Here is a 14,327-nt window from a genome sequence, read left to right as displayed (position 1 = left end):
TGATGAAGTAACCGTTGAATGCCGTAAGATGTAGCACATCCCTGTGTCACTGAGAATCAACCGTAAGAGCTAAAAGAAAAGAGTAAAGAAAAGAAATAAATAAACATCTATTCAAGCACATCTAAACAATACAAAATAAAAGGTAGGTCCTTTTGATTTAAAAAAAGGGCTTAATCCTTGAATCTCCTTATAAACTGTGAACCTTTGTAATTGTGACTATGTGCGCCTGGATCTCATTCCTTACTGAAATGTTTGGCACGCACCGGTATTATATCTGCTCATGCCAATAAGCATCAAAATAAAAGACTTCCGTGACCATAATACAAGTAAAACTGAATAGCAAACCAAATATGATGAAAACTTGAAAAATAACAGAAAATAATACAATTAAATCTTTACAGGCATCATAAAATATCAATGCTCACGCATTCCCTCAACATTTGCTTAATTAGTGTGACTGAAGAGGTGAATGCCAACCAAAGAATTTCCTTAATGATCTCTCAACCTCAATGTGGAGAACCAGAAAAAATGGAAGGTGGGATGGTATTGTAACAGAATGGGTGCAGACAACAGGTAAGATAAAAGTCTTTTGTTAATTTCAACCCTCAACGAGCAGATGTTAATCAAGCCAGAGAATGGTTAAGGTGAAAGCAATGTTATATTTTTTGCATCCAAGGGAGATCTAGCCTTCTCGTAGGACACTGCCTCCATCAGCTCCTAGTACATAATGTATTTATTTGTATCTGCTATTAGTATCCATATTTATTCTCTTGAATAGAGTAGAAACATTTCACTGTTATGCTGATGATACTCAGCTCTATATTTCTTTGTAGCCTGGTGAAACACCTAATCGAGAATTTGAAACGAAGAAACGGAATGCATAGCCATTATAAAAAACTGAATTAACCCCAGGCGTAATAACCTAGAACACGGTCTAACAAAAAAGTACTGCTCTGTTAATTGTTCTTCATCGATAAGAACCTAGGTGTCCTGTTTGATAGCAAAATTTCCTTTGAAAGCCATGTCTGTAGCGTGTATAAATCTGTGTTTTTCTATCTCAAAAACATTTGTAAATTGTAGCCTAAGCTTTCAACATAAATGCAGAAATGTTAATACCTAACCTCGAGATATTCATCCAGATCCATCTCTTTAACCTGGGTTACGCATAACCTAATATGCTTTTATTATTCAAATGTGTTAAAGGATTGTTAGGCTGCATTATTTAGATCAGCCAGAACACAGAACACTCCTAATAACACTCTTTGTTCGTATCCAGATCAAATGGATCAGCACCAAGAGACGACATTCATCCGAGACCAGAACATTTTAAGAAATGTTTAATCTTGTCATTATACATTACTACTACTACTCTATTCTTCTATTTGATACTGCCGGTTTTAGGGTATTTTACAGCCTATTAATGTTGTAATTAAAATCTAAAAAGAAAGAAGCTTAAAAAAATATTTTACCATGAGTGAATAAATTCAACCACCTCTTTAGTTTCACATTTTAACTGGCTTATATATAAATCAACACATTCTCACTCCCTATTAGTCACATTTTGCTCTTTGGTTGTTCAGGACTTTAAGAAACCCTTGGTGAATAAGAAACCCTTAACATCCTAACCCTTTCAGGTCAAACGATTGATTTAAAAAAGGAATAGATGCGATTACCTTCTCTGTCCATCATAAAGCTCTTCCTGTTTGCTGCAGTTTCTGTGCCCAAATTCAAAAAAGAGATGCCAGAAGAAGCCTTACGTCAGCCTTGGTTGTAAAATGCTATTGTTCTTGTATGTCTTGTGATCAACTGTGTCATTCTACAGGACAGAAGTATAATATAGTATTTTTAAATAAGACCCAGATAGCACACATACATCTGCAAGTCTGGTCCGTTAAAGATCTCTTGATCTGGAAAACATCTACTGTCTACAACTACTTTGTAATGCACAGATTATCTCTTTAGCGTCATTTCACTTCATCAACAACATTAGAGAACAAAGGACGTTATATAAAGGCATCTTAATATCAGAGCTTAATATTCCAGTATTCACAATTGCCATCTTTCTGATAGTTTAAAAAAACAAAACCTGTTTTCACTTGATTATCCACGGCTGCTTGACTTAACTAATGTTTTACCCTATGAGGTCATTGACTATGTTCAGAATCATCCATCCATGTCAATCGTGTCTATAAAAGTGAAAATACTGTAACAGGTAATCTGCATTTGTCAGGTGCATTTGAGCTCAAAGTTTGGGATGCTTCTCTTTTTTTACACACTTCTGCTTTTTTATCACTTTCATACTAAAGTGGAAAACACTCTTTGCCGAATAATGGGAGACCCTAATTACCCACTATTTTTCAAGGATGGAGATGTAACTATTGGAGGAATTTTTGCAATCCACAGAAAGGAAACATTACCTTCATTTGAGTTTACACAAAAGCCTCAGCCTCTCTCATGCTCCAGGTTTGATTCATTGGAAATTCTGCAAGAAGTTACAGCAGATAGCACATTTTAAAATAACTGATTTATAAAAAAAAAAAATCTATCAATCAATAAATGAATGTAAAAAAAGTCTTCAAAACAGCAAATTACACATAATATTTAAAAGCTTATGTCAAGAATAAACAATATGTGAAGACATAATAAATATTATTTACCTTTCTACTTTGTGTTTTTTTTTTCTTCTTTTTTTTTTCTTTTTTTTACAAGTAGTTGCTATTTACTGGTTTAATATTGATGTTGATGTTTCCACAGTGTGAATCTGAGAGATTTTCGCCTGGCTCAAACTATGATCTTTGCTATTGAAGAGATAAATGGAAGTGAAAGTTTGCTGCCAAATATTTCAATTGGCTACATGGTTTATGATACTTGTGGTTCAAGACTGTCTACCATGGCCGCAACAATGGGACTGATGAATGGTCAGAAATTTGGACCAGGTGACAGATGCAATGGACAGTCTCCTTTACATGCTATTATTGGAGAATCTGAAACTTCTGCCACAGTGATAATATCCAGAACTACAGGACCTTTTAAGATTCCAGTGGTAAAGAGTGTAGTAATAATAAATGTCCTTGCAGTTTGCATTTGCCATGCTGACTGCATTACTGTTTCTTTTTTTTTTTTACATATTTTCCCCCCTCTCTCTCTCCCTCTCTCTTTCTTCAGATAAGCCACTCAGCATCATGTGAATGTCTCAGTAATAGGAAATATTACCCTTCATTCTTCAGGACTATTTCTAGTGATTACCACATGAGCAGAGCACTTGCATCCATAGTCAAGCACTTAGACTGGTCTTGGGTTGGAGCTGTGAACAGTGACAATGATTATGGAAACAATGGAATGGCCATATTTATGAAAACAGCTCAAGAAGAAGGGATTTGTGTGGAGTACTCTGTGAAATTCTATCGAACAGAGCTAGAGAAACTCAAAAAAGTGGTAGACACCATAAAAAAAGGCTCTGCAAAAGTGATTGTTGCATTTGTTTCATTCGTTGAGATGGGTTTACTTATTGATGAGTTAAGTATTCAGAATATTACAGGACTCCAAATGATCGGCGTTGAGCCATGGATAACTGCAAAGACTTATTTCACTCCTAACAATTTTCATGCAATGGGAGGGTCACTAGGGTTTGCAATGAAAAAAATTTATATTGAAGGTTTTGCAGAATATGCTATAAAACCATTCTGGGACACGGCTTTTCCATGCTCAGAGAGTAAGGGTAATTATTCTCAATATGCATTAAGTTGCAGCAGATATGAGGAGATGCTTGCACTGAAAAATTACAACGAAGATGTGAATGAACACAGATATTCAAGCAATGTCTACAAAGCAGTTTATGCTGTGGCTCATTCATTGCACAGTCTACTAAAGTGCAGAGAAAAGGGCTGTGAGAAAGGTCTAACGATACCAACACAGCAGGTGAAAGATAACAGACAGAATTGGATGAAAAAAGTAAATAATGTGTCGCAATGCCACAATATTAAAACTGCCTTGTTTCCCTTAGGTGGTTGAGGCTCTAAAAAAGATACATTTTGCCATAAAGACAGGAGATAGTGTGTGGTTTGACAGTACTGGTGGCGTAGTGGCCCTGTATGAAGTTGTGAACTGGCAGCAGGACTCAGATGGATCATTCCAGTTTAAATCAGTGGGATATTATGACGCCTCACTGCCTACTGACCAAAACTTAGACCTTAATATTGAAAACATAATCTGGGCTGGAGGACAGCTGGAAGTAAATGACAATGACCTTTTTGTATTTGTTTTAAATAAAGCAGTGTAATATTAAAAATTTAATTTTGAGCACGACATTAAAAAAAGAAACATTAGCATAGGGACAGTTTGTAACATTTTCAATTATTTGTTTTCTCAAGATGTCTTTCAACAAAATACAATATGCTGTACAAAATTATGTATATAAAATTATGTAATTTAATTATTAATTATGTTTTTTCCCATGTAGAAACCAAGGTCTGTGTGCAGTGAGAGCTGTCCTCCAGGCACTAGGAAGGCTACACAGAAAGGAAGACCTGTCTGCTGTTATGACTGTATTCCATGTGCAGAAGGAGAAATCAGTAATGAGACAGGTAACCTTCAGCCTATCTCAAATTTTCAAATAAAATTAGTTAGTTGTTCTTTTTGTTTTCTTTTTTTACTATTAAAGATGAAGTTGATTATCAAAGGGGTTCATCAAAGAAGTTCATAGTTTTATTTTGGCTCTAAATATAATGATCACAACTTCCTTTACAGATTCAATTAACTGCAAGCTGTGTCCAGAGGAATACTGGTCTAATACTGAGAAAAATAACTGTGTTTTAAAGGCTGTAGAGTTTCTGTCATTCACAGAAGTTATGGGAATAGTGCTAGTCTTTTTCTCACTCTTTGGAGTAGGAATAACTGTGCTGGTGGCCATCCTGTTTTACAGCAAGAAGGACACCCCTATAGTAAAAGCTAACAACTCAGAGCTGAGCTTCCTGCTGCTTTTCTCATTGACTCTGTGTTTTCTCTGTTCTCTTACTTTCATTGGTCGACCCACTGAGTGGTCCTGTATGTTGCGTCATACAGCGTTTGGAATTACTTTTGTTCTCTGTATCTCCTGTGTTTTGGGGAAAACAATAGTGGTATTAATGGCCTTCAAGGCTACTCTTCCAGGAAATAATGTCATGAAATGGTTTGGGCCTGTACAACAACGACTTAGTGTTTTTGTCTTTACACTTATACAGGTTCTTATTTGTGTGCTTTGGCTAACAATATCCCCCCCATTTCCATACAAAAATATGACATATTTTAAGGAAAAGATAATTCTTGAGTGCAGTCTGGGTTCTACTGTAGGTTTCTGGGCTGTGCTCAGTTATATTAGCTTGCTAGCTATCTTGTGCTTCATTCTGGCTTTTCTAGCTCGAACACTGCCTGATAACTTCAATGAAGCCAAATTCATCACATTTAGCATGCTTATATTCTGTGCTGTGTGGATAACATTTATTCCAGCTTATGTTAGTTCTCCTGGAAAATTTACTGTAGCTGTGGAGATATTTGCCATATTAGCCTCAAGCTTTGGTTTACTATTTTGCATTTTTGCACCTAAATGTTATATTATTCTGCTTAAACCTGAACAAAATACAAAGCAACACCTGATGGGAAAAACTGCATCTACATCCTTAGCCCTCAAGCCTTACTGAGGATCAACAACATGTCCCTATTAGCAAGGAAAACATGCTGATGCAAATACTCGCCTGGGAGCATATTTCACAAACATGGAAAAACACAAAGAAATCCTTTAATTAAAGCCCAGATGGAAGATGTACCATATTAGTCTCATTAAAAACATGGGGTGAAATTGTTCTAAACAACAAAGAAAACACATGATGTAACTGACAATAGGGTATAATTATTTCAATGTTTTTTCATTTGGGGTTTTAGAAAGTAAAAAAAAACAACAACAAATATATTGAAAAGCTATGTTTCACTGAGAAATAAGTAAATTAAGGACAAAAATACACAAAAATATAAGTTTGAACGTAAGAAGATGTAGAATGAATTCATTGAATTAAAAATTAAAATTTGTTCCCTTAACTGCAGCAACATAGAATAATTTGAATGTTTCAATTAAACAGTCTTATAAAATGTTTAAATGGCTCACTCAAAGGATTAATTAATATATTTTTTATTAACTAATGCATTGTAAGAAAGCATGTATTAACATGCTAAATGCTAGTTAAACAACGTAAACATCTGTATGCAGCTGTCCTCATGCAACAAATGCAGGGAACTACGGCGTTAGTAATGAAAATAATACATTCAAGTAGTAATTTCCTTAATTTCGTAAAATTTTGTTTTCACTGATAAACTGCACAAATGGGTACATGGGGGAATAATCTGAGATGTTTGTTTGTTTGTTTTTTGTTAATAGAAATGCTTATTAATAAAGTATAAAAAATAAATGTGTTTTGGCAGAATCTTTATGAGAATTTCACCTTGACAATAAAGAATAATAATCAAGGATTTTTGAATAAATAAGAATTATATAAATGATAAGGAGTTGTTGTAGTCTGACCGATCAATGCAGTGATCAACTGTCAAATTGGAATTCCAAATAAGCAGTTTATATCACATAAGATGCCAAGAAATCTGCCAGAAACCTCTAGCAGGGCAGGAAAGGAGACCTTTAGAACACACAACCACCTAAGAGGGGACTTCTCATTGGACATCAGGTTGACCCTCACCATCTCATCATATCCTAAGGTTTAGGAAATGGCTGCTATAAACATTACTCTAGATCTTTGGATGCAACAAAGGCCACAAAGATCTATCTAAATCCATTCTTACCTATGTTTGGAGACCTTTTAAAGGACACAAACCTCAAGGGATTCACTTTATCCTCAGATGAAGTACAGGTTATTTTCATTGCCATTGAGTGGTGACAATGACAAGTTAATGGAAGCAGGCCTATTGACATATTATGGTATAAATATGTGAAGGTTCAAGAGTTTCCTATCATGTTTGGACTCTTTTTGCACATCATGACGCTGATGACAGTTTGAAAGATGTTTGGTAAATAAATATTTTACAAATGTTAAATACGTCTTTTAACTTTGTTCTCCACTGTAGGCAAATGAGTTCCACATTAGGGCAGGCAACACCATGGCCACCTTGGACAACATTGGCCTCCCAATCAGGCAAACAATATAGAGAGGCAGAATTCAGGGAAGGTGAGTCGAAACAGAACGTGCTATGGTCATACACATGAATATCAGAACAGTAGTAGAATAAATGCTTGGTAAGGCAGATAGACTGGCAATATTTCGCATTGTCCTGTTGGAGAGCCTCAGAATATAAAGGCCTCCAAACAGGAAATGATCAAAGAAGAACCTGGGGCAGGAGCCGAGCTAGTACTGAGGCGAGGGCTCCCTCTGCTGGTCAGGCATTACAGTGATATATTCGCATTTTGTGTCTTCCTTTGTGTTTGGCAGAACAAAGAAATTCCTACATGTTTGGAACTATTTGAGAGTGAGTAAATGATGACAGAATTTTAATTTCTGGGTGAATTATTCCTTTAAGACATTGATCAAATGGTATTTTTCAAGGTATTTGTCAGTTTTTTGTACTTAATCCTTTTCACAATAGTGTTTTATTTCTTCTGCAATTCATTCAACATGTCTGTTGTTAATTTCAAAATATAATTAGACCTAGGTTGGGGGGGGTTCTAGCCACCAGCTCTCCCTCTGCTACTGTTTCCTGTTTTTATCTTCCTGGCTAACCATGTGCTCCATGCAAAGTATTGCCAGTTCCACTGCATACAGGGCATTCTTTCTGTTATCTTGTTTATTTGCATGTGTATGAGTATTGCCTGTTTTACTGGATTACTCTCTTGGATTACTGTTTAGATTTGTTTGCCTGTTTAGACTGCATATTTTGTATTTTAGCTATTCTGCCTGTTTTTGGATTTCTCTTTTGGATTGCCCCTTTGTTTGATGCATGATTGGACTAATTCCCTGTTTTTGACATCTTTGCCTGTGACCAGGACTCTTGAGTTGGTGCTACCCTGTTGTTTCGTAGAACTGTTTCAATAAATGTCTGCAAATTGACTCGGCTTCTGCCTCACCTCTTTACACCCTTACTGAAATGTGTAGAAGAAAACCCATTAATAGTTTATGGTTTAAAAAAAAATCACATTGTTTTATACGTATTTTGGACTGTTGGGGACGTCATTATTCTGATGACCACAGCAAATAAAAGAGCTTACAGAACATGGTTGATATAAGCATAGGATTAAACCAAACCATGCCAGCCAAACCAAACCAACCAGCCGAACCATGATTTTTTTTTTCCCCCACAAGAAGTCTAAATGCCCTGGATGTTCAGGGAAATCTACAATAAAAAAAAATCCTCCAGTTGCCACAAAGTAATAATAAGCGTTGGTGTGTTTACATCCTAACTGGATGGCATAGCATTTCTTGTCTCAGCTATTTGTAAGCTCTTTCGGCAGCCTTGGTCTACTAAAAGAGTCAAAAGCATTAGAGCTAAAGTGGAGAGGACAAAGAAACTGGTCTTTAGAAAGTTTTATAAGTCTAAAGGCATCTTCCCATTATTTTGTCTATTATTTGAGACTATACATTACTTCTCTCGTTGCCCTTTGACTTAAAATTACAATAAAAAAACGACACAATATGGTTTCTTTCTAGAATTTTATTTTCAGAACTGTTGTGTTGCAGTAAAAAGTGGCAGTAGCTCACCGAGTGTAACCATTTGACGTCACTGATGCAGAATGTAATATGCAAAGTTTAGCAAAACGGTTACAAGATGACATCAACATCCATTATATCAGCAGGTCGTTGAACAATGTTTAGCAGCAAAAAATGTGTGGGTTTTTTTATTTAAATGTATACCCTAATTTGCAACACATCCTGTGTTGCTAGTGGAGACAGCCTGGCACAAGTGACTGCTCCGAGAGCTGGAGGCCCAGCTATACGTGGTGCTTCAAGTGAATCTAGGGCCAGCAGATTGTGATGGAGGATCCAAAAAATCCCTAGTGTAGGTCTTCTTGCTGTACAGGAAATGGTTGAGTCTGTGACATAATGCCCAAAAGAGCAAAACCGAATAGCAAAAAACTGTCATAGTCCCTGAGTACAGGTGCATCTCAAAAAATTAGAATGTCATGCAAAAGTTCATTTATTTTAATAATTCAACTCAAATTGTGAAAGTCGTGCAAACATTTATTGTAGGCAGTGAAAGAAAGAAAGAAAAAAAATAAATACACATAAGGTTGAAAGCACTTTACACTTACTATGACACAAAAAGCTTTTTGTCCAGAATCACAAAAAAAGGTCAGCTGGATAAAGAAATGCATTTGATTTTGTGGGGAATTTGATTTCACAAATTAAACGCTTTCAGGTCATTAGCTATCTTCACAATCATTCATCCATGCTAATTGCGTCTATAAAAATGCAGATACTGTGTCAGGTTACTTACATTTGGCAACCACAATTGAGCTCTGTTTTTAGGATGCTTCTCTTTCTTTACATCCTGCTTTTCCATCATCTTCATACCAAGGCTGGAAACACACTTTGCCGAATGATGGGAGACCCTAAGTACCCACTGCTTTCCATGGATGGAGACATAATCATAGGAGCACTTTTTGCAATACGCAGTAAAGAGACATTGCCTTCATTAGAATTTGCACAAAAACCTCAGCTTCTTTCATGCTCCAGGTTAGTTACATTGAAAACATTATAACAGACCACAGAAAATATGTGTTTTATTTAAATATATTTATATATATAAAATAGCAAATTAAAATATCTGGAATATCAATCTGTTTTAAGCTTATTTTAAGCTGAATGCTAATAATTTACTTTTCAATGTTATTATGCATGTGTAATGCTATGTATAATTTTTGTTTAATATTTTCACAGTGTGAATTTAAGAGATTTTCGGATGGCTCAAATTATGATTTTTGCTATTGAAGAAATTAACAGAAGTAAAAGTTTGCTCCCAAATGTTTCTATTGGATACAGCATTTATGATAGCTGCGGTTCAAGTCTATCTACCATGAGTGCAACTATGGGACTGATGAATGGGCCGGAGTTTGAAGCAGAATACAGTTGCAAGAGACAGTCTCCTATACATGCTATCATAGGAGAAACAGAGACCTCTGCCACAGTGATTCTGTCAAGAACTACAGGACCTTTCAAAATTCCAGTGGTAAGGAGAAGTACCACTAAAGTTTAACAAAACAACTGAAATTATTATTATTATTATTATTATTATTATTATTATTATTGTTGTTGTTGTTTTTATTTTATCTCTGTCTCTCTCAGGTAAGTCACTCAGCCTCATGTGAATGCCTGAGCAACAGAAAAAACTATCCTTCATTCTTCAGGACTATTGCTAGTGATTACCACCTAGGCAAGGCACTTGCATATACAATAAAGCACTTAAGCTGGTCTTGGGTGGGAACTGTAAACAGTGATAATGACTATGGGAACAATATCATGTCTATATTTCTCAATATAGCTCAGAATGAGGGAATTTGTGTGGAGTATTCAGTGAAATTCCACAAAACAGAGCCAGAAAAACTCAAAAAAGTGGTAGAAACTATTAAAAAAAGCACAGCAAAAGTGATTGTTGCATTTGTTTCACTTGTTGAGATGGGCTTACTTATTGAGCAACTAAGTATTCAGAATGTTACAGGGTTTCAGTTAGTTGGAGGGGGAGGATGGATAACTGCAAAGAGTTTACTCACTCCAAACAGCTTTCTTGTAATGGGAGGGTCATTGGGATTTGCATTTAGAAAAATCAATATTGAAGGGTTTGCAGACTATGTCCTTAAATCATTCTGGGACACAGCTTTTCCATGCTCAAAGACTGAGGGGAATTCTTCACAACATGCATTCATCTGCAGCGGATATCAAGATCTACTTAAACTAAAAGGTTACAATGAAGATGTGCCTGAACAAAGATATGCAAGCAATGTCTACAAAGCAGTTTATGCTGTGGCTCATTCCCTACACACACTACTGAATTGCAAAGAACAAGCAGGTTGTGAGAAAGGCCTGACAATACAACCAAAACAGGTAAAAAAAAAAAAAGTATAATAATAAAAAAAAAAATAATAATCTGACATAAATACACTATCAGTGATAACTAATACACTAACTTTTTTTTTGGTAGGTGGTTGAAGTTCTGAAAAAAGTTAATTTCACAGTAAAATTTGGAGATCGTGTGTGGTTTGACAGCACTGGTGGTGCAGTAGCCCAGTACGAAATTGTGAACTGGCAGCAGGACTCTACAAGATCATTCCAGTTTAAACAAGTGGGTTACTTTGATGCCTCACTGCCACCTGATAAAAGCTTTATGCTTAACACTGAAAATATAATTTGGTCTGGAGGACAACTGAAGGTACATGTCAGTTTAAAAATGTCATATTCTGCACATATAACTAATATGAATTCAACATACATAATTATGTATAATGTAATTTTACATGCAGAAGCCAAAGTCTGTGTGCAGTGAGAGCTGTCCTCCAGGCACTAGGAAGGCTACACAGAAAGGAAGACCTGTCTGCTGTTATGACTGTATTCCATGTGCAGAAGGAGAAATCAGTAATGAGACAGGTAACCTTTAGTTCATCTCAAAATTTCAGAGCATGCTTTTTTTATTATTTTTTATCATTATTCTTATTTTTAAAGACAAATTTTCTTTCATATATATATATATATATATATATATATATATATATATATATATATATATATATATATATATATATATATATAATAGTAATCATAACTTCCTTTCCAGATTCAATTAACTGCAAGCAGTGTCCAGGTGAATACTGGTCTAATGATGAGAAAAATAAATGTGTTTTAAAGGCTGTAGAGTTTCTGAGTTTCACAGAAGTTATGGGTATAGTGTTAGTCTTTTCCTCACTCTTTGGAGTAGGAATAACTGCACTGGTGGCCATCCTGTTTTATAGTAAGAAAGACACCCCCATAGTAAAAGCCAACAACTCAGAGCTGAGCTTCCTGTTGCTCTTCTCATTGACTCTGTGTTTCCTCTGTTCACTTACTTTCATTGGTCGGCCCACTGAGTGGTCCTGTATGTTGCGTCACACAGTGTTTGGGATCACTTTTGTTCTCTGCATCTCCTGTGTTTTGGGGAAAACAATAGTGGTGTTAATGGCCTTTAAGGCTACACTTCCAGGAAGTAATGTCATGAAATGGTTTGGGCCTGCGCAACAACGGCTCTGTGTTCTTGCTTTTACACTTATACAGGTTCTTATCTGTATGCTTTGGTTAACAATATCTCCTCCATTTCCTCAAAAAAATTTGAAATATTATAAGGAAAAGATCATTCTTGAGTGCAGTCTTGGTTCTTCTTTAGGCTTCTGGGCGGTGCTGGGTTATATTGGCCTGTTGGCTGTTTTGTGCTTCATTTTGGCTTTCCTTGCTCGCACACTTCCTGATAACTTCAATGAAGCCAAATTCATTACATTCAGTATGTTTATATTCTGTGCTGTATGGATTACATTTATCCCAGCTTATGTAAGTTCTCCTGGAAAATTTACTGTAGCTGTTGAGATATTTGCTATTTTAGCCTCAAGCTTTGGTTTATTATTCTGCATATTTGCACCTAAATGTTATATCATCCTTTTAAAGCCTGACCAAAATACAAAGCAACATGTGATGGGAAAAATGACATCCCCCACTGTGAAATAAAATGGCATGTTTATATTAACATAGCAATTTAGAATTGTTCTGTATTGATTTCATATATGTATTATACAGGTCCTTGAAATAATATTTTTAATAGTTTGGTTACAATAGTTAGTTTGGTTGTGGTAATTAGTTTATTCAATGCTTTCATCTTTTTATCTTTTCAGCATGTATTGATTATGTGATTGTATGGGGCTCTGTAATTTCATGTGTATTCAAAGTCTAAAAATATCTTATATTAAATTATAAAATATAAAATAACTATAAGAGAGTCTACTATAAGCTCCAAAATGCTAATAAAATCATTCTAGATGCTAGCAGTGTCTATTATTAGCAGTCATATAGCACTCATAAACCCACCAAGAGCATGTCACCTTGGCTAGATCATCTGAAATTTACAGCTGGCTCTGATGTCTTTATATTGGTTAAACATGAGCTATAATCAATTTTGCGAAAATCTAACAGGCTTTGGTTTCATTAATATAATAATTGTTCCACAACAAACAGTTTTGTCAAAATTTCATGTTTATGTAACTTCAATATTGTTCCACAATTAAATGGAGACAAAAGACTGTTTAATGGGTCAGCAGAGACATTTAAATTAAAAAATGCTAAAGTGCAGTTTTGAGCAAGGAAGTTTTTTTTTTCTCTTTAAAACCAGCTAGCATCATGGATATATAATGTCCGATAGGCTTGTTCTAACACAATAATGTTTATAGTGAATAAGTGATCACAATACGTTGCTGCAGGGAGAAAGAAGGAGTTGAGGAAACATTTAACATTTAATTAACATTTAATCATACATAATTACATAATAATTACAGCAGGAGCCTGAACAACACACATAGTAACCAAATAGAATCAACGAAGACCAGTAACCATTGTTCCTTGAGGGAACGAGATGCTGTGTCATGCAACATTTTTTGGAATGGCTCCAGCGTGACCACAGTATTTGCTGTGCAATCTGTCCAATGGAAGGGTGCAATGTGATAGGCAGGTGACATCAGAGACCAGGAAGTATAAACGCATGTGCGACAAAATCGGTGTCAGTCTGAACCCATGAAGAACTGTACTGACAGAAATGCCAGTAGTATGGCACTGAGATGCAGCATCTCATTTCCTCAAGGAGCCATGGTTAAATATGTATGTTCCTTTTCAGGAACTCAAGCTGAATCATACAATTCTTTAGGATCAAGATGCCCACGCCACCAGATTTTCAAGTCCATTCCCAGTGTTTCTAGGGTGAGAGAATGGAAGTACCTGGACAGAGGTTGTGGGCATGGACCAGCCCGCAGCATTGCAGATACAGAGCCTTGACTCCCAGAGGCATGCTGCCACATGCACCTTAATGTGGAGTGGGATACCCCTGCAGAGAATCTAGCCAACAAGTATTTCAGAACTGTACCAACTGGGCAGTTAAGTTAAGTCATCTTTTAGTTATTTTTGTCCATTGCATCTGCCACATGTGTGTTTTAGCAAGGCCTTTGACTATGTTCTGGCTAGCCTTGTGGCAAAAAGATTTTTTGGCCCAATGCTAAACTTACTGGCTGACCACTGGCATACACTTTCTGAATTGTCAAGCCTGAATTGTTAGTTTTTGACTTTTACCAACCAAAT

The 14,327-nt window shown here is 35.8% G+C and overlaps 2 protein-coding genes across 2 annotated transcripts; both read left to right on the top strand.

Annotated features, from left to right (window-relative positions):
* The first annotated feature begins 804 nt into the window (after window positions 1–804).
* On the top strand, window positions 805–5,675 carry LOC122362600 (extracellular calcium-sensing receptor-like). The gene is made up of 7 exons (XM_043264138.1): window positions 805–837; window positions 2,249–2,463; window positions 2,755–3,043; window positions 3,166–3,918; window positions 4,004–4,231; window positions 4,460–4,583; window positions 4,747–5,675. The coding sequence occupies exons 1-7, from the start codon at window positions 805–807 to the stop codon at window positions 5,673–5,675; spliced, it is 2,571 nt and encodes an 856-aa protein (XP_043120073.1).
* A 3,792-nt stretch (window positions 5,676–9,467) lies between these two features.
* LOC122362609 (extracellular calcium-sensing receptor-like) lies at window positions 9,468–12,713 on the top strand. Its single transcript, XM_043264146.1, has 6 exons — window positions 9,468–9,704; window positions 9,909–10,197; window positions 10,314–11,069; window positions 11,167–11,394; window positions 11,486–11,609; window positions 11,797–12,713. Exons 1-6 carry the CDS (start codon window positions 9,499–9,501, stop codon window positions 12,711–12,713), a joined length of 2,520 nt encoding a protein of 839 aa, XP_043120081.1. The 5' UTR covers window positions 9,468–9,498.
* The last annotated feature ends 1,614 nt before the right edge of the window (window positions 12,714–14,327 follow it).

Source organism: Puntigrus tetrazona, chromosome 18 (assembly GCF_018831695.1).
Source record: "Puntigrus tetrazona isolate hp1 chromosome 18, ASM1883169v1, whole genome shotgun sequence".
NCBI lineage: Eukaryota > Metazoa > Chordata > Actinopteri > Cypriniformes > Cyprinidae > Puntigrus > Puntigrus tetrazona.
Note: the sequence above shows the minus strand (reverse complement) of the source record. Positions and strands in the feature narration are given on the sequence as shown.

Bases quoted from the DNA above. Each gene is read 5' to 3' on its own strand.
- LOC122362600 (XM_043264138.1), top strand. From the start codon at position 805: ATGATACTCAGCTCTATATTTCTTTGTAGCCTG. The intron at 3,919-4,003 runs GTGAAAGATAAC...TGTTTCCCTTAG, and splicing joins TAACGATACCAACACAGCAG to GTGGTTGAGGCTCTAAAAAA. The intron at 4,232-4,459 runs GTAAATGACAAT...TTTCCCATGTAG, and splicing joins GGGCTGGAGGACAGCTGGAA to AAACCAAGGTCTGTGTGCAG.
- LOC122362609 (XM_043264146.1), top strand. From the start codon at position 9,499: ATGCTTCTCTTTCTTTACATCCTGCTTTTCCATCATCTTCATACCAAG. The intron at 9,705-9,908 runs GTTAGTTACATT...ATATTTTCACAG, and splicing joins CAGCTTCTTTCATGCTCCAG to TGTGAATTTAAGAGATTTTC. The intron at 11,070-11,166 runs GTAAAAAAAAAA...TTTTTTTGGTAG, and splicing joins TGACAATACAACCAAAACAG to GTGGTTGAAGTTCTGAAAAA.